The 25,646-nt window shown below is 43.3% G+C and overlaps 2 protein-coding genes across 7 annotated transcripts in view; one reads left to right on the top strand and one right to left on the bottom strand.

Moving 5' to 3' along the window:
• The window catches only part of tjap1 (tight junction associated protein 1 (peripheral)), a 78,783-nt gene extending 70,997 nt beyond the window's left edge, over positions 1–7,786 (top strand). For all 6 annotated transcript variants that reach the window (XM_042323513.1, XM_042323516.1, XM_042323514.1 and 3 more), the window contains one exon: positions 824–7,786. In XM_042323513.1, coding sequence (XP_042179447.1) covers positions 824–2,308 — 1,485 coding nt within the window. In that variant the 3' untranslated portion in view covers positions 2,309–7,786. The remainder of the gene's footprint in view (positions 1–823) is intronic.
• Positions 7,787–11,952: 4,166 nt separating this feature from the next.
• On the bottom strand, positions 11,953–21,456 carry lrrc73 (leucine rich repeat containing 73). Its single transcript, XM_024424582.2, has 6 exons — positions 20,355–21,456; positions 19,817–19,977; positions 19,191–19,313; positions 16,291–16,391; positions 12,778–12,976; positions 11,953–12,385 (listed from the first exon to the last, which is right to left on the bottom strand). The coding sequence occupies exons 1-6, from the start codon at positions 20,624–20,626 to the stop codon at positions 12,315–12,317; spliced, it is 927 nt and encodes a 308-aa protein (XP_024280350.1). The 5' UTR covers positions 20,627–21,456; the 3' UTR covers positions 11,953–12,314.
• Between the last annotated feature and the right edge of the window lie 4,190 nt (positions 21,457–25,646).

Genomic DNA, 25,646 nt, shown 5'->3' with positions numbered 1-25,646 from the left:
TAGAGGTGAGAGATTGTTTTTTTTCTCATTCTTTCTGCTATTCGTTTCCTGTGAATGGGGAGTCGGGGACAAGGAGACATTTGGTTGCCAGGGAAGAAAGGCAGCAGGAGACAGTCTCCTTCACAGCGCTGATTGAGGTTGAGATAGTCCTCTCTGAAGGCAACCCACCAGATAGATCCCTGCGTTCTCTTCCATTCACATATTCGGCATCAGACAGCCAGCCCAGTGTCGTGTCTGATCTGGCTGCCATGTGTTAGTGTCACTCACTGCTTTTACACAGGGAGGCTAATCCACTACAGGATCATAGCAGCTCTTTTATAAATAATCTGGAACTATTGACAATACTGACTCCACTCGTATCCCACTGAGATGTGCCGCTTTCTAATTTGGATCGGAGCACAAAGTCCCTGCATAGGAGTGATTATGAGTGCTACGTTTTAGCTACTCTGTTACGAGGTAAAGTTTTAAGGCTCATTGCATTTGACATGAGGTTGTAAATAGTCCCACTGCGAGCTCTTAGTGGCTTCACCAGCTGCTTTTACAGCGCAAGTCGAGAAAGATTTGTCAGCCCTTGTGAGATGCAGGTTTTTAAAGTCGTTCCACTTAATGGAGGGAATTGGGAGGTATTGCAGTTGGGAGGAGTTCTCATTATTTGGTGCCATGTTGTTTATACAAGTTACGTCTGTAATATGTAGTACTTTTAGTGTACCACGGGACTCTAGTTTAAAATAGCCCTTAACTTTTTGATTTTGACATGGTCTTTTTTTTGCCTGTCTGTGGAACAGATGTCATGTTTTATGTTTGTGTCTCCTCTGTCTTCCAGCTGCCCTATGAGCTGCAGGACATGGTGAACAAGCACATGAAGGCCAGTCTACCGGATAAGAGTTCCCAGGGGGCCCAGGGCCAGGACTCCGACACCATGAGCCTGACGCCTGCCGACGTGGTGCCCACCTCCGTCATCGCCCGTGTACTGGAGAAGCCTGAGCCTCTGGTGCTCAACTCTGCCCAGTCCAGCAGCAGCGCAGGCCGACCCCAGGCAGAGGACGTGTTTGTGCATGTGGACATGACTGGGCCCCAGGCCGAGGCAGGAAGAGGGGGTCGAGAGAATGGGGGTCCCCGCCACAGCAGCAGAGTCCCAGCCCAAAGCAACCAGGCACAAGAGCTCCTCCAGCAGAACGGAATGTGTCGGAGCCAGAGCAGCCTGTCAGCAGACGGCCAGCCAGGAGAGGAGGGTGGTGGGGCCTTTGAGAAGCTCAACCCCTACCCAGCCCCCCCTCCGCCCCATCCCCTCTACCCCGGCCGCAAGGTGATTGAGTTCTCCTCGGATGACAAGGTGAAGATCCCCAAGAACAGCCCCCTGCCCAACTGCACCTACGCAACGCGCCAGGCCATCTCCCTCAGCCTGGTGCAAAATGACGAGGAGAACGAGCGCCAGCGCACTGTGCCCAACAGCCCCGCTGTGTCGGACGGGGGCTGGCGCTCTGGGGCTTCCTCCTCCTCAGGGGGAGGGGGGCATCGTGACCCCTGCCGCACACCTACTCAGCTGGACACAGCAGACCCCATTTCCAGTCAGTCCAGCCCCTTCAGCAGCCCCCCTCAGCCCCCCAGTGCCTTCGCCAGCTCAGGCAGCTCTGAGGAAGACCTGCTGGCCAACTGGCAGCGCATGTTTGTGGAGAAGATGGCACCATCCTCTGAGGGCACCCTGGTCAACCGCACCTCCTTCAGCAGCGAGACAGTCAAGGACCTGGAGAGGACCCGGACCTGCAAGCCAGGGGGCGGGGGATCCCACAGGGGGGCACTACGGGGAGCCTACTCGGACGGGGAGGAGGGGTCCTCCACTCGCAGCTGGACAGCTAGCCGAGAGTCCAGCCTGGACACTGACACCAGCAGCATGGCTGACCTCCGCAACAGGAGGGGACATTATGGAGCAGACTTCTCCACAGAGGAGAGCGAGCAGCTGCTGATGGCCCTGGACAACGACCAAGACGACGCCAGTGGCGACACCGTGTCAATGGCCATCACTGTGGAGACCAGCCTGGCGGAGGCCAAGAGGAATGAGTTTGTGGAGGAGACTGGGTCTGTAGGCAGCTCTGCAGAGGAGAGAGACATCCTGCCCCAGGACTTCCCTGTCATAGTACCCAGGGTCCTGGCCGGGCTAGAGGACTACACAGAGAACACCCCTCCCCTCACGTCCAACTCCTCCACTTCCGGCCGACCCCTGAAGAGCCCAAAGAGGATGGGAGTCCACCACTTGCACCGCAAAGACAGCCTGACTCGGGCACAAGAGCATGGTAACCTGCTGGACTGAGACCTAGGGGACTTTTTCCTCTCACTTCATATGTCGTCTGACAGACTAACTCTTCTCTGCGGGCTCTCTATCTTACCAGCAAGGAAGGATGATTCGAGTCGACCAACATACCTACGTGTTGGTCCTACCTTTGTCCGCGCTGCTGTCTCTCATGAGTTTAGTCATGAAATATGCACATTCTCTAATAACTACATTCAAGAACGGATTCTTTGGAGAACTGTGCAATGCCTGCCTGCCAGTTGAATGGCAAAGTTCATAGCGTTTCTTCTCTTGCCACTGTGAGCTGCAAACCTCTCCAGTAGCAGAACAAAGGGTCCTACAGGAGGTTCGTTTTTTTCTGTCTCTCAAACACTCCGAACTGTTGCCGGAGGAGAAGGGCGACTCCAGGATATAGCCATACCGTGTCATTTCCTGTGTGTAAACATCCAGCCAGTGTGTTTTCATGGAACAGCCGAGATGGAGCTACGATTCAGCTCATCATTTGAGATGATCGTTGATATGCAGGACTGGAAAACAGACAATGTGGATGGAGTCGTTGCCTTCTCCCTCCTGTGTTCTCTTTTGCTCTGAATTTGTGTTCCCCCTCCCTAGAGAAATGTTACGTCATGCAGGCATCTGATGACATGTGAACTTTTTCCTCCATTGATGAATGGGGGAGAGGTTGAGCACTTGCAAGTGCATGCTGTTGTCTGGGGTGGATTGTGGACTGGACCCCCACACAGACTCTGTGCCTATCCCTCTCTGTCTGAGGGGGTTTGTAACCCCCAATGCCTAGAAATGTTCTGTTCTGATCCCCCTCTGAATTTCCTGCAGTGTGCACTGGTTTGTTGAGCACCCACTCTTAAGGGCTCTCTTCTCTGAAATTGGTCCACCACACAACAACTAGGACGGTCACCCTTGATTCCAGAAATTCTAGGTCTCACTCTAAAGTTTATTTTCTAGATAACAAAAATACAGTATTCATAGATTTTATTTTATTTTGTTCACTTTTATTATTTCTTCAATCACTACTTCATTCAAATAATTTACATTTTGGCCTTTATTTTTAAGCGACCATTTTATGCCAGAGGTGTTAACTCAACTATTTATAGAGATATTATGACAATGATAATCTAGGACAGTCAATGTATTTGTGTTCTCTGAGCTAGAGTAACCTACTAGTGGTGTAACGGTACACGTATTTGTACTGAACCGGTTTGTACGGGGACCTGGGTTCGATCCGCACTGTGTACCCAAATGAATACATACATTTTTAAAAATTAATAAATATATATCTCAAAATTGCAATCAAAATTCTTATCTTAATTTGTGCATTTCAAACCGTCCTTTTGTGAGGCGCAGCCGGGAACTAGTTCTGTATGGCGAGTGGTGTGGTCGATAAACCAGGAGGATTCTCCATCGTTTAAATCTCCAGTTTTGGAAAATGTTTGCTTCCTAGTAGATTACAACAGCGATGGACAGGGAGAGTATGTCGCCGCTGCACAACGAGAAGAGCCTATGCAGCTGCCAACATCTCAAACATGTTGACACATTTAGGCCAACATCACCCCAGTATTCCTACCACCGGAGCAAGACGGAAAACACCAAAAAAAGAACAACTTCGTCTCTCCTCTACATTCAAGGAACCCTTCACAGCTGATTCTGACCGGCCAAAGAAACTACAAGAGCGACGTGTATGTTTATAGCCGTGGATATGCGCCCATTTTCATTGGTTGAGAAAATTAGGGGTTTCAGCACCTGGTGAAAGTGCTCAAGCAACATTACGATCTTTGCCCTCTCGTACCCATTTCAGCCAACGGGTAGTTAGTACCAGCTCTATATATATAAGCAATCTAAAAACCGAAGTTGTCAATGAATTGGCCAATCCCACCCTGTGTTGCGCTTACTACAGATTGATGGGCCTCCAGGGCGACAGAGCGCTACTTATTAAGTGACAGCCCATCACATTACCCTGGAGTGGCAAATGACAAGTAGCGTGCTACAGACAGGCCCCCTTTATGAGAGTCACACAAGTGTTCATGTTTTTCTCCTTGTAAGAAAACCTTATAGCATAGGCCTATACAATGTCTGAGCCATGTTTACATATTGATTTTACATGCATATTGCACTTTATTTTAGTGTTGATGAGTAATCGTGTGTTTTCATTTAAGAAAATACAAAGTGATATTCCTGGTTGTGCTCTCATCAGGTATTATGATTCATGATCATATATGGAATCAGGAATAACAGCACTTTGTATTTTCTTAAATAAACAACAATTGATTTCATTTCCCCACTGGAAAACCGAACCATGACCCCCAAAACGGCAATACGTACCAAACCTTGGGTTTGGTGAACCGTTACACCCCTATAACCTGAAGCTCTGTGTTCAGAGGGCAACTCATGTCATTGTTGTGTGTAAATATTATTTCCAGAACTAGATACGGAGATATAACATTGGCTCTATAATTGAAGATCATTTCACTTTTGTTCTGTCATTGGATTTTTGTCATCACTGTATTTTCATTTCAAGAAACAAACAGGCCGGTAGTACTATTGGTAACTCTACTGTATATGGGGTATTACAATGGAAGACTCATATGGCATGAAAGATGGAGTCAGTATTTTTCGGGAAGAACCAAGCCATCCATCTCCAGGCATTTTTTGTGGATGTGTTTTTCAAGTATTCATTGGGTTCTGGGTGAAAGTAATTCTCCTTGAAGATGCCTTTAATTCTCATTGTGTACCACTTCTGTGGGTAATGTATTTGTATCTCATACAGCTACAGTACATGTGTCCAGACCATCTTAAGTGACCAGGAATAATGAAAGGCAAAAGGTCTGTATGGTATGACAGCTGGTTGATGATGAGATTTGGGGTAATTGTAGCGTTGACAATATCCTAACCAGGAAAGCATTTTGATTTGGTGTATTACTCAGTCTCCATTGTGGGCGTTCACCGAGGATGTCATACTTGTACCTGGATCTGATAAATGGCTTGCGGTATGTAACGTTTATTTTCACTGTAGTTACTTTTTCATCCACATGCCTTTTTATATGGATCGGGAATATTTATTAATTAATCAAGAGATTATTATTTTTGTGATTTTATGAATTGATTTTGTGTACTTTTTTTTTCATTTGGTCCATTATATTCAATTGACTAAGTGTTCTGCATTCAGCCATGTTGAATTTATGTTCATTTTAATTCCATTTGTTCAGCATCTGACACTCAACCTATGTAGCTTTAGTACATAAGGATGATTTACTGATGGGGGGGGTGATTTATTTTTGTTGCCCTTTCTAACAGCTCTTTGATTGTGTGGTTATGAAGTCTACGATACAGTCCTGCTGTTTTATTGGTCCTAGATTGACCGCTCACAGTGGGAGCTCTGCAGTTGCATTCGTTATAAGGCAGTAATCCAGGATACAGTTGCACGCCTGGTGCGGTGTTTCTCAACCCTCAGACATGCTCGTGTCCACATGGTGTCAGACTCTAATCCGTCTGGTATTATGTGTTCATGCCACCCTCTATGGGCTGATGACGGTGTAATATCATTTCAAGTCCATTGGCAGGCAGTGCATGCTGGAACACAGAAACCACCTGGAGAAAAATATATATATATTCCTCGATGTCTCTTGAGCCTGCCCTGTACCTGGTAGATGTGGGTTTCAGTCCCCCCTAAAATCTCTGTCCTTAGACCAAGAAGTACAAGACATATCAAGGAAATGGAAACATTGTTCTGTTTAGTACTGTGCCGCTGCCGGTCACTGGGGTCATATTTGAGAGCTGTATTCCCTCCTGAGTGAGATGAGTCTCCATATCCCGGTATAAAAGGCTCTCCACATACTGTATCCAATATGTTGGAAGCTTTCACTCCTGATCCCTGAATAATTCAACTCCGTTGTGTGACGGGCCAGGACGTGGGACTAAGGGCTCAGAAATCCACCTCACTCCACCTATTTACAGCCTTAAACATTTTATTTTTATTTTAGCTATTTTATTTTTGCTTAGTCTGCTTATTGGTCTTTCCATGATGTCTAGATGTGCTGTTAATAGCCCGTAATTAATAGTTGTAACAACCCTTGGCTAAATTATTCATGTTTTATTACACTCAGAAATAGGCCTCTAATACTTCAAAAAGAGAAAGGAGGAATGGTAGTCTGTCATGGTCTTGAAACTGGAAATGTACATTTTTAATATTTAATGGGCTCATCAGATGTGCTGTAGACAAGGTTTTGTGCAAATACAAAAATCGAAATGGGGGGAGAAAAAGAGGATAAAATGTGCGGGGCTCTAATTTACTCTGCATTATAAATAGGCCTTTACATCTGGTCTCCTGCAACTTTAATGACTCCTCTTTCAAGAATATAATTGAACACATCTCTGCCCGACACATTGCTTCTTTGATCCAAGGTCACCTTCCCAGGATGCTCCAGTCATGTGGCGCTTTATAAAATTTAGTCTGAAATGTTGAAAAATGTCCGCTTCGTCGCTCTTATCTGATGCGGTGTAATAAACACACTGATAATCCCTCTGTGACGGTGACCGTTAACCGGTAGCTCACAGTTAATTTGAAGGTGTAGGTTTTAGTCAGAGCATGACTTAAACAGCCAGTCACAGTTGTCTCCAATACAATATTTACACAGTGCCAAGGGTTTATTGGAAATATTGATATTTGACTAACTGGAGCGTGAAGTATTACATTATGCAATTTAGAAAACCCCGGCTCTACATATGAATACAGAAGCAGGATTTTATAGTGTAATCATACATTCTGAGCTTGGAAGTTGCATTTGTGCTCTCTCTCGCTCAGCATTCATTTCTGCCAGGTGACAAAGCCAGTCCCTGCCCAAGGGCGGTGTTATTGCAATGAGATGGTTCATGAATACTAATAAAGATGCTGTCTTGTCACATCAATGTATGCATCCATTGCTGTTTATTATTCACCAGATCTCCTTTTTATGGTGTTCAGTTGTCAAATGATCCCTTTGACATGAATGAAATACACGTTAAATACTCTCAAATACACATACCTAATTCAGGACTTTTATTTGGCTGGAGGTTGCCATTTAAAATATACGGTGTGATTGTGCTTATTGGGGAACAATACTGTAATACCTATCATTTGATTCTAGCGGACACACTGCCGTCTGGTACCTGTCGGTCCCAAACCAAACCCTGTCTAGCAGTCTTGCATGGAGTTAAGTGTCAATCAGATTATTTTCTCATACTAAGAAAAGTGTGCTCCGTTGAGTTCTTTGGTTGCATATTATCGCTCTCCTGATGCAGTGTCTGTTCATTCATAGCTTTGTAGATTTCCTTTTGATTTGTATGTAAGTGTATGCTTCCATGGTCATATGTATCATGTGATTTTCTTTTTTTTTTCTCAAAAAAATTACTTGGGACAGAATTATACAAAAGACTGTTAAAACTGAACTCATTTTTTCTGAATTTAACTGATGTATATTTTAAAACAAATTAAATATTTTAAACTTATTTTGTGGTCTGATTATGTAGCCATCTTTGTTACCTCCAATATTTTTACTTGGTTTGTTCCTTTTAAGAGGTTAAAGAGCGACTGCCCCGAAAAAGAAACGTCTTGTTTTGAAAACGGCCTATATGGCATCGGAGTCAAACATTTATTCTAGTGACTAAATTAACAATAAGATAATCGATGTTAGTCTCGTCCAAAACAGAGGTTTGTGAGATAAGAAAAAATAGTATTTCAGTGAATGAAGGGTACTGAAACAGTTTCTTGGGTTGATTTCAATCCTGCACACATAACACGACCTGCAGTGCAGCTGCTCGCAACCCTATCGTCAGGACAGTGGTCAATTTGGTTTGACATTTGATATCCCTATGGGGCTAGATAGGGACCATCAGTAAATTACACAATGTACATGGGCCAATCCTTTAAAATGTCCGTAGACTGGTTAGCTGACAACGTCACAAACGATGCGCACACTTCAATGGGGCAGAAGTCTGTGTTGTGACGAGATGGCCAGCAACAATGAAAAGAAGCTGCAATGTGGGGAATCGTAGATGGCTCGTTTTAAATCTTGTTCTTGATACCATGTAGTTGGTGTTTTGTCACGTCAACTCCAATATGGTTAACATTTGCGAGCTAGCCAACAACTGCAACGATGTATGAGAAGTCCTCATTGTGCAAATGTATTTGTTTACATATTGTCAACCATCTAAACCAACCCTGTCTGTTTTGCCCCAAAGTTGCACATGCGTTGGCTTTGTTGCTAAACAACCAACTCACCTATAGCTCAACTTCAACGACTTAACTTCAAACTAACTATAAATTGTAGAAATTCATATACTTTTAATATTCGTATTTAATGAGACAACTAAAAGATGGGCAACATTTAAAATAGTGTCCCATTTTACATGGTGTAATTTGTTGGTCCATTTGATGTCAAACAAGCTGCATTTCTTAATGAACGAGCCTAAATCAGGAAGTTCAGCTCCGTTTTAAACATTGACACATTTACCTTGGAAGATTAGAACAGTAGCTCTTAACTAAGGGTTCCCCCTACTGATATGACTCATCCTGGACTTGCAGTTAAGGATCACTTTTAAAATTTTAGTACAGCTCGAGGTGGAGTTTTCCCTGATAATAATACAAACAGAAAAGCCTAAATACTTTACCCTCCTGTTATACATTTGTGAATGATTTAATGTATTCATTTGGTGGACACTAAACAAAATTGACAATCATTAAAAAGACTATACCAAGGGACTTTCATGACCTTGTATATGAGGTATGCACAATTCCTTTTCAATATCACACCATCCAATGTTCTCACAATAGTAAAACCTAGGAAATTGGAGCTCCATCCAAAGAAGATCCTGTAGCAGCTCAAATTAGATTTATGGCTGAAATGCCTTCATTGCCTGAGAGAGAAAGGGGACGGCGATTAAACAATTTTTAAAAAAGGAATCCTAATTGAATTACATGCCGGCATTAGCGATTCTCTACGTCATCGGATTGCATAGCAGATGAGATGTTATCATTGCCAGCAATGCAGCGTTCGTTTGGCATGGTCCAGCAGTGAACCAGCCTGCCTCCCTGTGGGCATTCCGTTCTCTGTGGTATCCAATGACGACTGCAACAGGGTCAGCAATCTGCTTATGAAAAGTGTAAGTAGCCTACTTACAGTTGCCGTCACAATGATATACAGTGGGGAGAACAAGTATTTGATACACTGCCGATTTTGCAGGTTTCCCTACTTACAAAGCATGTAGAGGTCTGTAATTTTTATCATAGGTACACTTCAACTCAGACGGAATCTAAAACAAAAATCCAGAAAATCACTGATTTTTAAGTAATTAATTTGCATTTTATTGCATGACACAAGTATTTGATCACCTACCAACCAGTAAGAATTCCAGCTCACAGACCTGTTTGTTTTTTCTTTAAGAAGCCCTCCTGTTCTCCACTCATTACCTGTGTTAACTGCACCCGTTACCTGTATAAAAGACACCTGTCCACACACTCAATCAAACAGACTCCAACCTCTCCACAATGGCCAAGACCAGACAGCTGTGTAAGGACATCAGGGATAAAATTGTAGACCTGCACAAGGCTGGGATGGGCTACAGGACAATAGGCAAGCAGCTTGGTGAGAAGGCAAACAACTGTTGGCGCAATTATTAGAAAATTTAAGAAGTTCAAGATGACGGTCAATCACCCTCGGTCTGGGGCTCCATGCAAGATCTCACCTTGTGGGGCATCAATGATCATGAGGAAGGTGAGGGATCAGCCCAGAACTACACGGCAGGACCTGGTCAATGACCTGAAGAGAGCTGGGACCACAGTCTCAAAGAAAACCATTAGTAACACACTACACCGTCATGGATTAAAATCCTGCAGCGCACGCAAGGTCCCCCTGCTCAAGCCAGCGCATGTCCAGGCCCTTCTGAAGTTTGCCAATGACCATCTGTATGATCCAGAGGAGGAATGGGAGAAGGTCATGTGGTCTGATTAGACCAAAAAGCTCTATTTTGTCTCAACTCCCCTCGCTGTGTTTGGAGGAAGAAGGATGAGTACAACCCCAAGAACACCATCCCAACCGTGAAGCATGGAGGTGGAAACATTCTTTGGGGATGCTTTTCTGCAAAGGGGACAGGACGACTGCACCGTATTGAGGGGAGGCTGGATGGGGCCATGTATCGTGAGATCTTGGCCAACAACCTCCTTCTCTCAGTAAGAGCATTGAAGATGGGTAGTGGCTAGGTCTTCCAGCATGACAACGGCCCAAAACACACAGCCAGGGCAACTGAGGGGCTCCGTAAGAAGCATCTCAAGGTCCTGGAGTGGCCTAGCCAGGTTTCTGTACCAAATATTAAGTTCTGCTTTTCTGATGTATCAAATACTTGTCATACAATAAAATGCAAATGAATTACTTAAAAATCATACAACGATTTTCTGGATTTTTGTTTTAGATTCCGTCTCACAGTTGAAGTGTACCGATGATAAAAAATGACAGACCTCTACATGCTTTGTAAGTAGGAAACACTGACGATTTTGCAGGTTATCAAATACTTGTTCTCCCCACTGTAATTAACATTAATGACTGCCCTAAACTATTGTATCATGACACTAGGTGTTGGGCCCTCAAAGCATATATCCAGCAAGGGGTTTAAGTGTAACAGGAGGAGATACACTGGAAAAACAGGCTTCTGTTGTCCCTGTCACTTAGCAACTCGGGAGATTGATCGTGATATCCATCCCTGGTTCCACTCATTATTTAGCTGTCCTATGGGAATGGAGCACTGAAAGGGGTTAACACAGTAAATGTCTGTTTTCATTTATGCGCCCCAACATCAGAAACCTACCTCACTGGATTACTCAGATCAGTGAAAAATAAGATTATGGTCTCCTTAACTGATTACCAGCGAAACTGAATGTGAACTGTAGAAGTGATTGGTTTATGCTTACAGTACATGAGAATGTGCTGGTCCGGAATGGGCATTGAAAGTAATTCCTGCTCTCTATTTTTCATTCTGTGTCTAAGACGTTGTGCCTCTTAACGTTGGCTTGTTGTACCCTCAATCCACAACATCAAAGAAAGAGGCGTTAAGACGAGGTTAGAAAGAATGTCCTATAGAATGTCACAATATGGATAATATTGAGGGTTAGTACTCTGTCCATAACATCCCTAAGCACACTGGAGGCGTTTAAAATGTATTGATGTGGAGGTTTGCAAAAAAAATTTTTTCAATAGAATGTCATAACATGGATGGATATAGGCCAGTTAGAAATTAATTTTGGCACAAAGGGCTCAAACAAGGGGATTTGATGGGGATAAAGTGTTTCCTCCATAGTAATCAGCTTTGACTGGGGGTGGGGTGGGGGTGGGGCTTCCTGTATACAGGGATGATGAAACCACTGCTGCATTGTCATAGTGTGATACTGAATTACCACATGCTCGTTACATTCAATTCAGATCATGTTGTATGTGACGTTTAAGTGCTGACCCCAGGAACATCCTGTTATTAGGGCTAGTACTACAATTTCAAAATAATGTTCATATGAAGCATTAGTGGAGAGAAAAGTACATTTCAGTTCAAAGGAAACCCGTGTTCGGTTAGCTATTGTACAGGAATTTCATTAATAAGTAGGCTATTCCAATCAGGAAACGCGAGAACCCAAACGTCTTTAAGAAGATGTAAACAGATTTATTCTGACATCAGACCATCACAACAATCATATATAGTTGATCTATCATATCAGAGCATACAGACTTGTATTGGTTACATAACCTTCAAAATCGGAACTATAAATAGACTGTGCATGTTTAAAATAAATAATTCACTATTGCCTATAAGTCACTTGGTGTGGGTTTTAAGGATTTTGTGCCTGCTCCAAAATGTATTGTGTTATGTAAAAGTGCTACAGGTCATGCAAAAAGTGTAATTGGTTGCAGGCTACTAGGTGATCTTTAACACAATTATGTGCAGACTAGCAAATGGAAAAGAGGTATTAAAAAAAAAAGGTAGGAAGGCTGTGGAATCACATCTCAGTCTCTGCTAGTAGGCTCTCACCTAGACCTGACGTCAGCAGGACCCTCTGGGGGTGGGAGTCTGCAAGGGGCAGAGACAACGGAAACGGGTTTAAGACTTCTATAACTCCACAGCTAGCCTGGTCGCCACATCTGTAGGGTGCTTCAGCCTTATACGGAAAGACAATGAACAAGTTGGCCAAAGCACAAACAGATCTCACTACCAGTCTACTCTAAAGCACTCCGGAAATGGGAACAGGCCTCATTCTTAAGCAAATGGGTTAGTTAGTTTGTAGGGTTATCAATTTTAGGTCATCACTTATACCGACATTTCGGGTTTATAGCAGCTTATAGAAAATTATTTATTTTGAATCTGCAAGACTCCAGAACAGAACACCCCAGTGGAACTGTCTAGACTATGACTAAGAAGGGACAGGGAAGGAGAGTGTTTTGGTTGGCCAGGTCAGCCCTTACTACTGTGGGGGACCCAGGTGGTTTTCTCCCTGGTGGGGATGCTAGCGCTGCATCGGGCCTCGCTCTCTTTGTCGTCGTCCTCCTCTCCCTCAGAGAGCAGGTCTGAGATCTGTTGCTGCAGCTCGGGGTTGATGGCGTTCTCAGCCAGGACCAGCATGCGCAGACAGGTGGGGTAGTTCTCCACCACGTCCAGGAATACCTGAGGGCACAGGGGAGGAGAGACTGTCATGAAGCACCGATAGGCTGCAGTAGGGGTTGATAAGAGGACTTGGTAGGTAGAGTTCTGCATGCCAGTGGGGATTTTGTATTCTAGGTTGTGAATTTACACTAAACAAAAATATAAAAATGCAACATGTAAAGTGTTAGTCACAATTTCCGTCAGCTGAAATAAGACCCCAGAAGTGTTCCGTACGTACAACAAGCTTATTTCTCTCAAATGGTGTGCACAAATTTGTTTACGTCACTGGTAGTGAGCGTTAATCCATCCACCTGACAGATGTGGCACATCAAGAAGCAGATTAAACCGCATGATCATTACACAGGTGCACCTTGTGCTGAGGACAGAAGGCCACTAAAAATGTGCAGTTGTCACACAACACCAAAGAAGTTTCAAAGTTGTGTGCAATTGGCATGCTGACAGCAGAAATGTCCACCAGAGATGTTGCCAGAGAACTGAAATGTACATTTCTCTACCATAATCCTCCAACGTCGTTTAAGAGAATTTCGCAGTACGTCCAACCGGGCTCGCAACTTCAGACCACATGTATGGCGTCGTGTGGGTGAGCGGTTTGCTGATGTGAACAGAGTACCCCATGGTGGTGGTAGGGTTATGGTATTGGCAGCTATAAGCTACAGACAACGAACACAATTGCATTTTATCGTTTGCAATTTGAATATACAGAGATACCATGACGAGATCCTGAGGCCCATTGTCATGCCATTCATCCGCCGCCATCACCTCATGTTACAGCATAATAATGCACGGCTCCATGTCGCAATGATCTGTACACAATTCCTGGAAGCTGTCCCAGTTATTCCATGGCCTGCATACTCACCAGACATGTCACCCATTGAGCATGTTTGGGATGTTCTGGATCGATGCATACGACAGCGTGGTCCAGTTCCTGCGAATAACCAGCAACTTCACACAGCCAATGAAGAGGAATGGGACAACATTCCACAGCCTGATCAACTATGCGAATAAGATGTGTTTCGCTGCATGAGGAAAATGGTGGTCACATCAGATACTGACTGGTTTTCTGATCCATGCCCCCTACTTTTTTTTTTAAAGGGATCTGTGACCAACAGATAAATATCTGCATTCCCATGTAAAATCAATAGATTAGGGCCAAATTAATTTCTTTACATGTCCTTATATGAACTGTAACTCAGTAAAATCTTTGAAATTATTTTTGCTCAGTGTATGTGGTTTGTTCATCTTGAATTCTTCGGCATGTAACAAATCACTTCAATGTCAATGTGTATTTTTGTTTGCTCCGATTTGTCCCGATTTATAGTACTCGTCTCAAAAGCAGTGACGTTTCTTCTTAGTGTGAAGTGCATGTCAAGGCTAGTCTCTTTATAAATCAGCTAGCTTTAGAGAGGAGAGAGACACAGTAACTAGAAAATGAATTGAAAGTCTGTTGAAATTGATAAATTGTCCATAAGCCTTGAGCACTTTTCATTTGCACTTGCCAGGCCAAAGCTGGCGAAGTGTGTTTGTGAGAAAAGAGTGTCTGAGTGTAGTAAGCACATCTTCACAGCAAATTAGACTCAGGGTTATGGGTCAATACCAGTGAGTGTGGGAGGGAGACTAAGAAGGAGCTGCCTGTCTAGATGAAGTTTACTTTGATCAAAGACTGAGGAGGCCTCGCAGCCACCAGACGGTGACTTTGGTATGCTAGCCCAAGGCTCTGTTCAGCACTCCCACCCTTGTTGTTCCACCCTCATATGCATGCACATGAAAGCCCCTTCATCTTCTAAGAAAGCAGACGGACTTTGAAATTAGCCCATGAGAGGAACAGGGCTTTGCTACGATGACAGCTAAATTGGGAGATTTAATAGACAGCAGCCCCACCTAGTGGATATAACTATAAAATCAATTTACAATCTACAGAATAGGTGGGATTGAAAAAGAACAATTGTTACATTCACATTATAGCTCATTAAATATAATGGAACCATAAGGGATGTGAAAAGCTACCTCCATAACATTAATGGAAATAAATGAGTTATTTTTCAATTGATGATTGGCAATAGCAATGCTGGAAATGGGCACCACATTTTGAGAAGAGGCATGGAAGTTAAATGGCCACACCAGTAGAAATCCATTTTCGAGCTGAAAGACGATGGCCAGAGCTTACCCATGATGTTACACAACGATTTAGGTCAAGTCATTGTTTTAGTCAAACATGATATTTGGGCTTGAAGTGACAAATCCGAACTGCTCACTTGGGTGCAAATCCATGTGAATGGGGTGTCTTTTCCAATGATATGAAATACACATTTACACATGACAAGGCGACAGGTAGCCTAGCGGATAAGAGCGTTGGGCCAGTAACCGAAAGGTCCCTGGTTCAAATCCCCTATCCAACTAGCTGAAAAATCTGTATGTGCCCTTGAGCATGCCACTGACCCCTAATTACTCCTGTAAGCTGCTCTGGATAAGAGTGTCTGCTAAATGACTAAAATGTTTCATTTCAGGGGTGGAAGCTATAAATCATAATGAAACTATGCTGAACAAAAATATTTTTTTTTTACTGAGTTACAGTTCATATATGGAAATCAATGAATTGAAAAATCCAGTAGGCCCTAATGATTTTACATGACTGGGCAGGGGTGCAGCTATGGTGGGCCTGGGACGACATAGGCCCAGCCAATCAGAATGAGATTTTCCAAACAAAAAGGCCTTTATTACAGACAGAAATACTACATCAGTTTCATAAACTGTCCGGGTGGCTGGTCTCTGACAATCCCGCAGGTGAAGAAGCCGGATGTGGAGGTCCTGGGCTGGCATGATTACACAGTCTACGGTTGTGAGGCAGGTTGGACATACTGCCAAATTCTCTAAATTGACATTGGAGATGGCTTATGGTAGAGAAATTAACATTCAATTATCTGGCAATAGCTCTGGTGGACATTCCTGCAGTCAGCATGCCAATTGCACGCTACCTCAACTTGAGACATCTGTAGCATTGTGTGACAAAACTGCACATTTTAGAGTGGCCTTTTATTGACCCCAGCACAAGGTGCACCTGTGTAATGATCATGCTGTTTAATCAGCTTATTGATAATGGCACACCTGTCAGTTGGATAGATTACCGTGGCAAAGGAGAAATGCTCACCAACAGCAATGTAAACACATTTGTACACAACATTTGAGAGAAATCAACTTATACTTTACATGATGCGTTTATTTATTTATATTTCTTCCACTTTCTTTGTAATGTTTTTCCACACACTCAGTGGTGCAGATGACTATGCACTAGTGGTGATGTTGGTGACACTACAGACCTGTGCTGACTGGTTTGAGAGGCCTGTTCCCTCCAGATCTAACACCTCCAGAGTTCTGCTGGACGCCACAGCCACGGCTAGCATACCAGCAATCTGGTCCCCTGGAATCCCAACACAGCCAAAACATGAGTGAATTCAGAAGGTGAGTTTGTCATTTGAGCATTACAGAAAGCTGATTGGTGCCATTGACTCAGAACAACAGACTAGGACCACACACACAGATTAGTATTTGCATAAATAATTAATTTATTCCAACAGCATAAAGCTGATATAGAGTTAATTAGATACACCACGTTCATGAAAATGGTTCGCTCCTACAGAAAGTAGGTCATGTGGCTGTGGCTTGCTATATAAAGCAGACAGGCATCGAGGCATTCGGTTACTGTTCGATTGAACGTTAGAATGGGCAAAACGAGTGACCTAAGCAACTTTTAGCGCGGTATGATCATGGGTTCCAGACACGCCGGTTTCAGCATCTCAGAAATGGCCTGCCTCCTGGACTTTTCACGCACGACCATGTCTAGGGTTTATAGAGAATGGTGCGACTAACAAAAACCATCTAGTCAGCACTGTCCTGTGGGCGAAAACAGCTTGTTGATGAGAGCGGTCGAATGGTAAGAATCATGCAAACTAACAGGCGGGCCACAAACAGGCAAATAATGGTGCAGTACAACAGTGGTGTGCAGAACAGCATCTCAGGCCTCCCGAGTGGCGCAGAGGTCTAAAGCACTGCATCGCAGTGTTAGAGGCATCACTACAGGCCCGGGTTTGATCCCAGGCTGTGTCGCAGCCGGGGGAAACCCAATTGGCCCAGCGTCGTTCAGGTTAGGGGAAGGTTTGGTCGGCCGGGATGTCCTTGCCCCATCGCTTTCTAGCGACTCCTTGTGGCGGGCCGGGCGCACACAGGCTGACTTCAGTTGCCAGGTGTACGGTGTTTCCTCCGACACATTGGTGCGGCTGGCTTTCGGATTAAGCGAGCAGTATGTCAAGAAGCAGCGCGGCTTGGCAGGGTCGTGTTTTGGAGGAAGCATGGCTCTCGACCATCACCTCTCCTGATTCCGTACAGGCGTTGCAGAAATGGGACAAGACTAACTACCAATTGGATATCACAAAATTGAGGAGAAAAAGGGGTCAAAAGAATTGACAGCATCTCAGACCTCACAACTAGTCAGTCCTTGTCACGGATGGGCCATTACATCAGAAGACCACACCAGGTTCAACTCCTATCCAGTGGGCACGCAATCACCAACACTGGTGACACAACATGTTCAACATGTTCTCTCACAGCATATTCCAACCACAGAATTACAATCAATTGAGGAGTGGAAAAACATTGCCTGGTCTGACGAATCCTGGTTCCTGTTGCGTCATGCTGATGGCAGAGTCAGGATTTGGCTTAAACTGCATGAGTCCATGGCCCCATCCTGCCTGCTGTCAACGGTACACGCTAATTGTGTGGAGAATGTTTTCCTGGCACACGTTAGGTCCCTTGATACCAACTGAGCAACATTTGAACGCCAAAGCGTATCTGAACATTGTTGCTGACCAGGTGCATCCCTTCATGGCTATAGGGGGGTCCGACCCAGTACTAGATGGGCGTACCTAATAAACTGACCACTGAGTGTACATTTCGGCTTTCACCTTCATCAGGCGTATGCACATCTTTTCAACAGTATAAGTATTGTGACCTTAACCCAACACCTAGCGACCTCAAAGGGTTTGGATCTCTTGTCATTATTTACTTATTTTGTATTTAACCAGGCAAGTCAGTTAAGAACAAATTCTTATTTTACAATGACAGCCTACCTCGGCCAAAACCTTCCCTAACCCCTACGACACTGGGCCAAATGTGCACCGCCCTATGGGACTCCCTATCACGGCCGGTTGTGATACAGCCCGTGACCAAACCAGGGTCTGTAGGGACGCCTCTAGCACTGAGATGCACTGCCTTAGACTGCTGCGCCACTCAGGAGCCCAAACAAGTCCCAGTTGGGGCTACCCACGGTGTTCACTACATCAGTGTCAGAAGTGGGAACGCGCCTGCGAGGCCATTGGCGGGGCAGTTCACATGAGGGACTTGCTATAGTGTAACCACCTTAACCCAACACCTAGTGACCTCGTCAAGGGATTCAGATCACTTGGCGTAAAAGCTAAGGTGGTGGGCTGACAGTCACTGAACCCGGGTTTGAGTCCTGGTCTGGTCTACCCCTACAATTTGCTATGTTAAAGACACATGCATTTCCTAGCCACCGTGCTTCTACACTTGCATTGCTTGCCGTTTGGGCTTGTAGGCTAGGTTTCTGCAAAGCACTTTGACATTAAATAAATAACATTTGATTGATTTTGATGTGCCAGTCATTAGGAGTGTCATTGACCTCCATAATTCAGATGGGTGAAATGGAATCCAAATGTTATGCCCTATATACTTAAATACCCGGTATAACCCAAAATGACCATAGCCCTATAATTGTGTATCAAGAAGGCCTATGCCCTCTAAAATGTAAACTTAAGTTAACTTGGGACATTTTCTTCAGATGACCTCCTTTCCTATTTCTCTTTCTCTCTAGTGCAAGCAGCCAGGTGGTTGTCATGGAGATAACAAATATTATTGGGTAATGCAGGAGGCAACTGGCCCATAAAATGGACATCATCGGTAACTCAAGAGTGCTTCACCTCTGAAACGGGCCCGTTACGCATGATGACACATTAATGTTGTTCCAACACTTGAAGTTCACAATAGTTCATATTGATTAAGTATTTTTAATGGCAACACTTTTGGTTGAGAGCAATATTCCTTTCAGATGTTAAGAACTTGATTCCATACAAGCAGATTCCATATAAAGAAATTCACTGATATAAAGTACAGTAATTGGTTTTGTGTCCTTGTGATTGGTTCTTACCCAGGGGGTTGTAGTCCAGGTTGAGGACTCGGAGCTGGGAGCTGTGGGCCACAGCGATGGCCAAGCGGGCCCAGCCCTTTGTGGTGATGCTGGGGTTTGCACTCAGAGTCAGCTCCCTAAGACCTGTGGGACAGACAGTCTATCACCATCAAATGACCAACTAGCTATAGCTAGAGCCGAATGTAGCCATATATTAAAGGCTCTGACTAGCTAGTGTGTGTTTTCTCCATTATCATGTCAAATGAGTCTAATTGTAAACATAATGCCTTCATAAAGCCCTTTATACGGACTATAAAGATGCTTCAGAAATCACTCATAAGCAAATGTCATGCTACATATAGGATGGAAAAAGATAATTTGACAGAGCTATGTGGTGTTAATTACAACTTTCTGAATGCTCTATAAAGCCTATAGAAGTTGCAATTTGTCTGGACTGTATTTTCTATACTAAAACATGTGTTTCTCTCTCTGCTTCCATTTCCCCTACACACACACTAACAAGAGAGGACCTCTACACTAGCCTACTGTTTCCAGGCCCCAGTCCCTCAGCCAGTCCCTCAGCCGGCCAAGCAGGTTCAGAGTCCGATACCTCCAGTAAAAGTGAGGGCAGTGTTGCGTGGCTCTACCTGATTTGGCCCCGTCCGGAGGCAGCATGCCACAGATTAGCCGCAGTGCCTCGTCCCCCAGCATACAGTCCCCCAGGTCCAGAGAGACCAGTAAAGGGTGAGTGGAAAGAGCAGTGTTAAGTGTGACCAATCCTGCATCCAGGAGGGGGCTTCCGTGGAGACTGTGGCATATGAGAGATGGGAGGAGAGAAAGAGGGGGGAAAAAATGCAGAATATCATTCAATATGAAAGTGCCAGTGAAGACCATCCAATTCATTCACTCATTGTTTACACATATAGCCTAATGCAGAGCACCGCTTCCAAGCTACATAAAGCATCAACTTGACATAGACTTGAGTTCATGCTCATCCTCATGGCAATTAGAGTCTGGTCCCCCGGATGTGATGCCATGGCGAAAACATGCTACAGCTCTTAATGGATCCCAAATTGAGGGACCCATGCTGATTACAATGAGTGAATAGACAGTAGCCGTATCATTATCAACCACTAAGACCAATCAATCAGACCGACAACTTATTAATTGTAATCCACTACTTACAAAAGGGTCTGGATCGATCTGTTGGTCTTGAGTGCATCGGCAAGATGCTTGGTTCGGTTGATGGTGGAGACCACACCGAGGTTCAGGTTGAGTTGCGCCAGTGAGTGGGACTCCGTCACTCCGCGACACACCCGTCCGAAGTCTCGGTCTGAAAGCTGACATCCCCTGATAGACAAAAGCCTCACACTGTTCTCTTTCAGGCTTTCACAAATATCCTTGATCTCAGCTCCCGACAGTGCCTCTCCCGTTATTTGAATAGAACCTGGTAGCATTTTGGTAAATGTTTGTCTACTAGGCCTACATTACATTCAAGGTTTGTGCCCAGCAGAGATGGACATGCATTGTAGGCATACAATTATCCAACGTCGGTAGGCTGTTAAATTACATTTCAAAGTCAATAGGCTATTTACGATATCCGATATTTGCAAGACTGTCTGTATTGTAGCTGGTTTAATTGAGCATTTCTTATTAGGCTATGCATAGGAAAAGAGCACACGAGGTAGGTGTTCTGAAGTTAAATCGTTCCTAAACCCCCATGCGCCGTTTCAAGCGCTGACATAACCTCCTGCTACCACGTAGCTCGCTAAACCCTTCGCGATTCTTCTTACACAGGCCGTGAGTGGGTACATTCGTCGATACATATTAGCCAGGCTCCAATAAAATCGAATGTCGTGCAGTTTTCCAGGTCCTCATGCAGAACAAACGGTTTGCATTCCAGTCATCTTTTGAGCTTGGCACCGGAGCAAAGGCGATCGTTTGTTTGCCCCTTTTGCAGCAGGTAGCGGTTACTATGGACACCCTCTTCTCAATGTCATCAGAAACATCTTTGCGATCAGTCCTTTTCTGACTGTCACATGTTGCTCTCTAATTAGTTTACTAATGCTCGTTTTCCTCAGTCGTCAAGGGCGCGTGCAGCCTCCTCAAAGAATATGTGTGGCTGCAGACCTTGGGAAATATTGCTGGTCTGAGCAAATGTTTCTTCAGGATTAAAACATACAAGTCGAGGGCGAATATATATAGCTGTGGTCTCAGTACAGAGTAGGTTATTGCTATTGATCACGTGCAGTGCTGGCGTTGGTCTGACCGGGGCTGTGCTGGTCTCGTCCTGCCCAAATACATCACCTGACCTGTCTATACCACACCCATAGATGGATAGCTCTTGGCCTTTACATTTCTTCCCCTCAAATTATTAATGTAAGTGCATAATGCAACATGATCACCAAATAGATATACCTGTCATATAACTATTCCCTATAAAAACGTTTTGAAAAAAAAAGCATCATAATCAATAGGCCTAGAATAAACTCTCATGAGTTTAACCTTCCAATTACACTGTTCTCTGGGTCAAACACACTATTATGGAAGCTCGTACCCGCCACCTAAACAATCAAATCTAACTAAGAGTTATTTGTATGCGTGCGAGGAGAGCGTTTGTGTTGATATTGTTAGATATTAATGGATTGGAGAGTTGTTGTTGATGTGAGTTGGTGCCTGTTTGATGACATCTGGTTGGCATCAGATTTAATTATTTTAAATCCATTAAAGGGACTTTTAATGTATTCATATATAGCCATTGATTCTTGAAGAATGTAACTTTGTCACAACACAACTGATTGGCTCAGACGCATTAAGAAGGAAAGAAATTCCACAAATTAACTTTTTACAAGACATACCTGTTAATAGAAATGCATTCCAGGTGACTACTTCATGAAGCTGGTTGAGAGAATGCCAAAAGTGTGCAAAGCTGTCATCAAGGCAAAGGGTGGCTACTTTGAAGAATCTCAAATATAAAATGTATTTTGATTTGTTTAATACTTTGGTTACTACACATCCATGTGTTATTTCATAGTTTTGATGTCTTAACTATAATTCTACAATGTAGTAAAAATAAAGAAAAACCTTTGAGTTGGTGTGTCCAAACGTTTGACTGGTACTAATATATATATATATATATATATATATGATTACTGAATAACCATAGCCTCCAGCACATTGGTAGTCACCCAGGTTGAGGGTGTGACAGTTGAGTATCCTTCCACTGTGCCTATCTCATGTCTCGTTGCAGACTGCAGTCACATCCCATAGTTCCCCTAGTGAGCGGAGAGGACTAGTGGAGGGCATGGCTATGCTGCCACATTTCAACATAGACAAACCTTGTATAAAATATGTTGAATTTGTACCTTTAAACCCACATTAGATCCACTATCAGAATAAAACTCAATAGGCTGGGCAGCAAGGTTATAGCCAAGCCCAGCCTTGCTTAGCTATGATATTTATCACTGACTATTACCAATGTGCTATCGTGAGAATGATTGTTAAGCGATCTCCACTTAAAAACCAAATAGATTTACTGTTGCTATCAAAGCCATTCCAAAGTGTAGGTTTAACAGAGCAAATGAAATCTGACCATACTTTATCATTCATATATCCTCAATTAAGCTATTTAGGACTACGGTATAAAGCATTTGCAAAGTCATCCATAGCTATTGTTTCGATTCAACAAAAAATAGAGAACACATAGGCTTAGGGCAGCTATGCCCAAACTGGGGTATACCCAGGGGTAAGCCAAATAAAAATGTGATTCACATTCTCAAACAGTCCATTTAGATTTTCCATGGGGCTATACATTTGGGTGATGTTTTTTTCTCGCCTGAGTAGCCACATTTCACTGCCAAAAATAAAATTAAACCATCTAGTGTTCAGCGAAATAACAACACAATGTCAAAGACAGGTAGCCTAGTCAAATAATTAACATCCAATCACATTACCTGTTACTCTCTCGGCGGAATTCCACTAATGGTCTGTATGTAGCCAAACGTAGCTGCTGCTCATTCCGTTTGCTTGAAAATTGATAAATGGTTAAAAAAAAGTAAGGCCCGCGTCCATAGAGACACATACCAGCTCTACTGGTAGTACTGCTACTACCAGCAGTACTACACCTGCACCTGTCGACGACACAAGTTGTTCTGCTTCCACAAGCACATCCAATGCTAGCATCAGTAATTCTACATTTGTTGCTAGCCCAGCTATGTTTGAGGGTCAAATAAGGAAGACATCCTCTTCTGGAAACCAGGATAACAGAAGAGGATATTTTTAAAGTACTGGACAGCGTTGTGACATCAAATGGACTTTGGTGGTCAAGATGTGTTGGTATCTGTACTGATGGCCCGACGCCACTTGGGTACACTGCAGCATCCACCGAGAGGCTCTTGCTGCCAAGGGAATGCCTGACAGCTTGAAAGTTGTTTTGGACACTACAGTGAATATGGTTAACTTTGTTAAAGCAATGCCCCTGAACTCTTGTGTATTTTCTGCATTATGCAATGATATGGGCAGCGACCATGTAACGCTTTCACAACATACATAAGTGCGCTGGTTATCAAGGGGCAAAGTATTTTATGTTTTTATGAATGGAGAGACTGCCTCCAGTCCTCTTACCGATATCTGAACAAGAGAGCCTCATCAAAACAAACGATTCTGTGAAAATGTAATTTCATCAGAAGCCACTGCCAGATATCTGGATAGGGCTGCGCTCAGAGTATCCTGCCTTGGCAAATCGTGCTGTTAAGACACTGATGCCCTTTGCAATCACATACTTATGTGAGTGGATTTTCTGCTCTCACTAGCATCAAAACAAAATACAGGCACAGACTGTGTGGAAAATGATTTAAGACTGAGACTCTCTCCAATACAACCCAACGTTGCAGAGTTATGCCCATCCTTTCAAGCACACCCTTTTCATTAACCTGTGGTGAGTTATTCACAATTTTGATGAACAAATAAGGTTTTATATGTAAGATGGCTAAATAAAGAGCAAAATTATTGATTATTATTATTTGTGCCGTGGACCTATAAGAGCTCTTTGTCACTTCCCACGAGCCGGGTTGTGACAAAAACTCAACCTCATTCTTATGTTTAATAAATGTATCGTACAGTGTGTGTGTGGCAGGCTTACAATGATGGCAAAAAACAACATTTGAGAGTGCGCTGACCCTGGTGCTGGAGGGGCTACGCAGCTGGAGGTTAAATGTTTGAAGGGGTACAAAGGGCTATAAAAAGATTGGGAATCACTGGCCTAGGGTTTCAAGGTCTAATTGATTTCAAATATAACTATATTTAGTCTTATTGAATTGTTTGGTTGTCAACGCAACCAAATATCAACATTTTAAGGATATTTATATTCTGCTTGGATAGTTCCATCTGTGCCACTGAATTAGTCTGGCTTTAATACCAGTTTGTTTTTAAATTAATAATTAATATGCTGGATTCACGTCTCCATATCAACCAAAAATCTAAGTTAAAGAATAGGACTAAATCAAATCTAATTTTATTTAAAGTGCATTTAAAGTTTGATTTTATTTAGTTCTATTCTTTAAATTAGATTTCTGGTTGGTTTTAATTCATTTGTAGACCAACTTAAATTAAAGCCAGCAGCACAAATGGAACTATCCAAACAGAAGATGCATCTCCTTGCGTTGACAACCAAACACAATTCAATATAACTTTTTTAATACCGTAAATAGCTTAAAGTTAAGGCTATCTTACAGACTAATTTAACACTCAACTTTAAAATAAGAAACACATCCCATGGTCACATTTTGATTCCAATGTAAATATATAAAGTGTGGTGATTTGTTTGACAACTAAACCAAAAATAAGACATTGTTTTTTCATTGGAATTTGGTTGTGCTTTTAGATGGTTGAAAGCATAGTGATAACACATTGGAAATTCAACTAACTTTTGGCTGTCTTTTTGAGTGGGTTAATATAGTTCTCATTAATCATTGTTTCAACCAAATATTACCCAATTATCCACGTTGAAATGACTTGGTGTGTCCAGACAATTCTCTGCATGGTGTTGTGGGAAACGCAAGAATCGTTAAAACAAAAGTCTAAATTCCATCGCTATTAGGAAACCGGGCCCTGGCCAATATTTACTCGTCAGCAGAGAAATAGACTCCAAGAGGTTTGAAGGTCAGCCTGAAAATCCAACTTCAATGTCATTCAGCTGACCCTAAAAGGAGTTATTCAGGGATACGTGGTGTTTTTCAGCCATGAAGTACTCACTCACAGCTGTACTACATGATGACATGGTGGGGTGACATGGCCCCAATTTAACTTATTCCAGAGGCTGCTCCAAAATCAAATAAAAATCAAATCACTTTTATTGGTCACATACACGTGTTTGGAGATGATATTGCAGGTGTAGCGAAATGCTAGCGCCAAGAGTGCAGTAATATCTAACAAGTAAAATCAAACAATTTCACAACAATACACACAAATCTAAGTAAA

The sequence above is a fragment of the Oncorhynchus tshawytscha genome, linkage group LG06 (assembly GCF_018296145.1).
Source record: "Oncorhynchus tshawytscha isolate Ot180627B linkage group LG06, Otsh_v2.0, whole genome shotgun sequence".
NCBI classification, from domain to species: domain Eukaryota; kingdom Metazoa; phylum Chordata; class Actinopteri; order Salmoniformes; family Salmonidae; genus Oncorhynchus; species Oncorhynchus tshawytscha.
The sequence above is the reverse complement of the archived record's forward strand: the minus strand, read 5'-3'. Positions and strand labels throughout refer to the sequence as shown.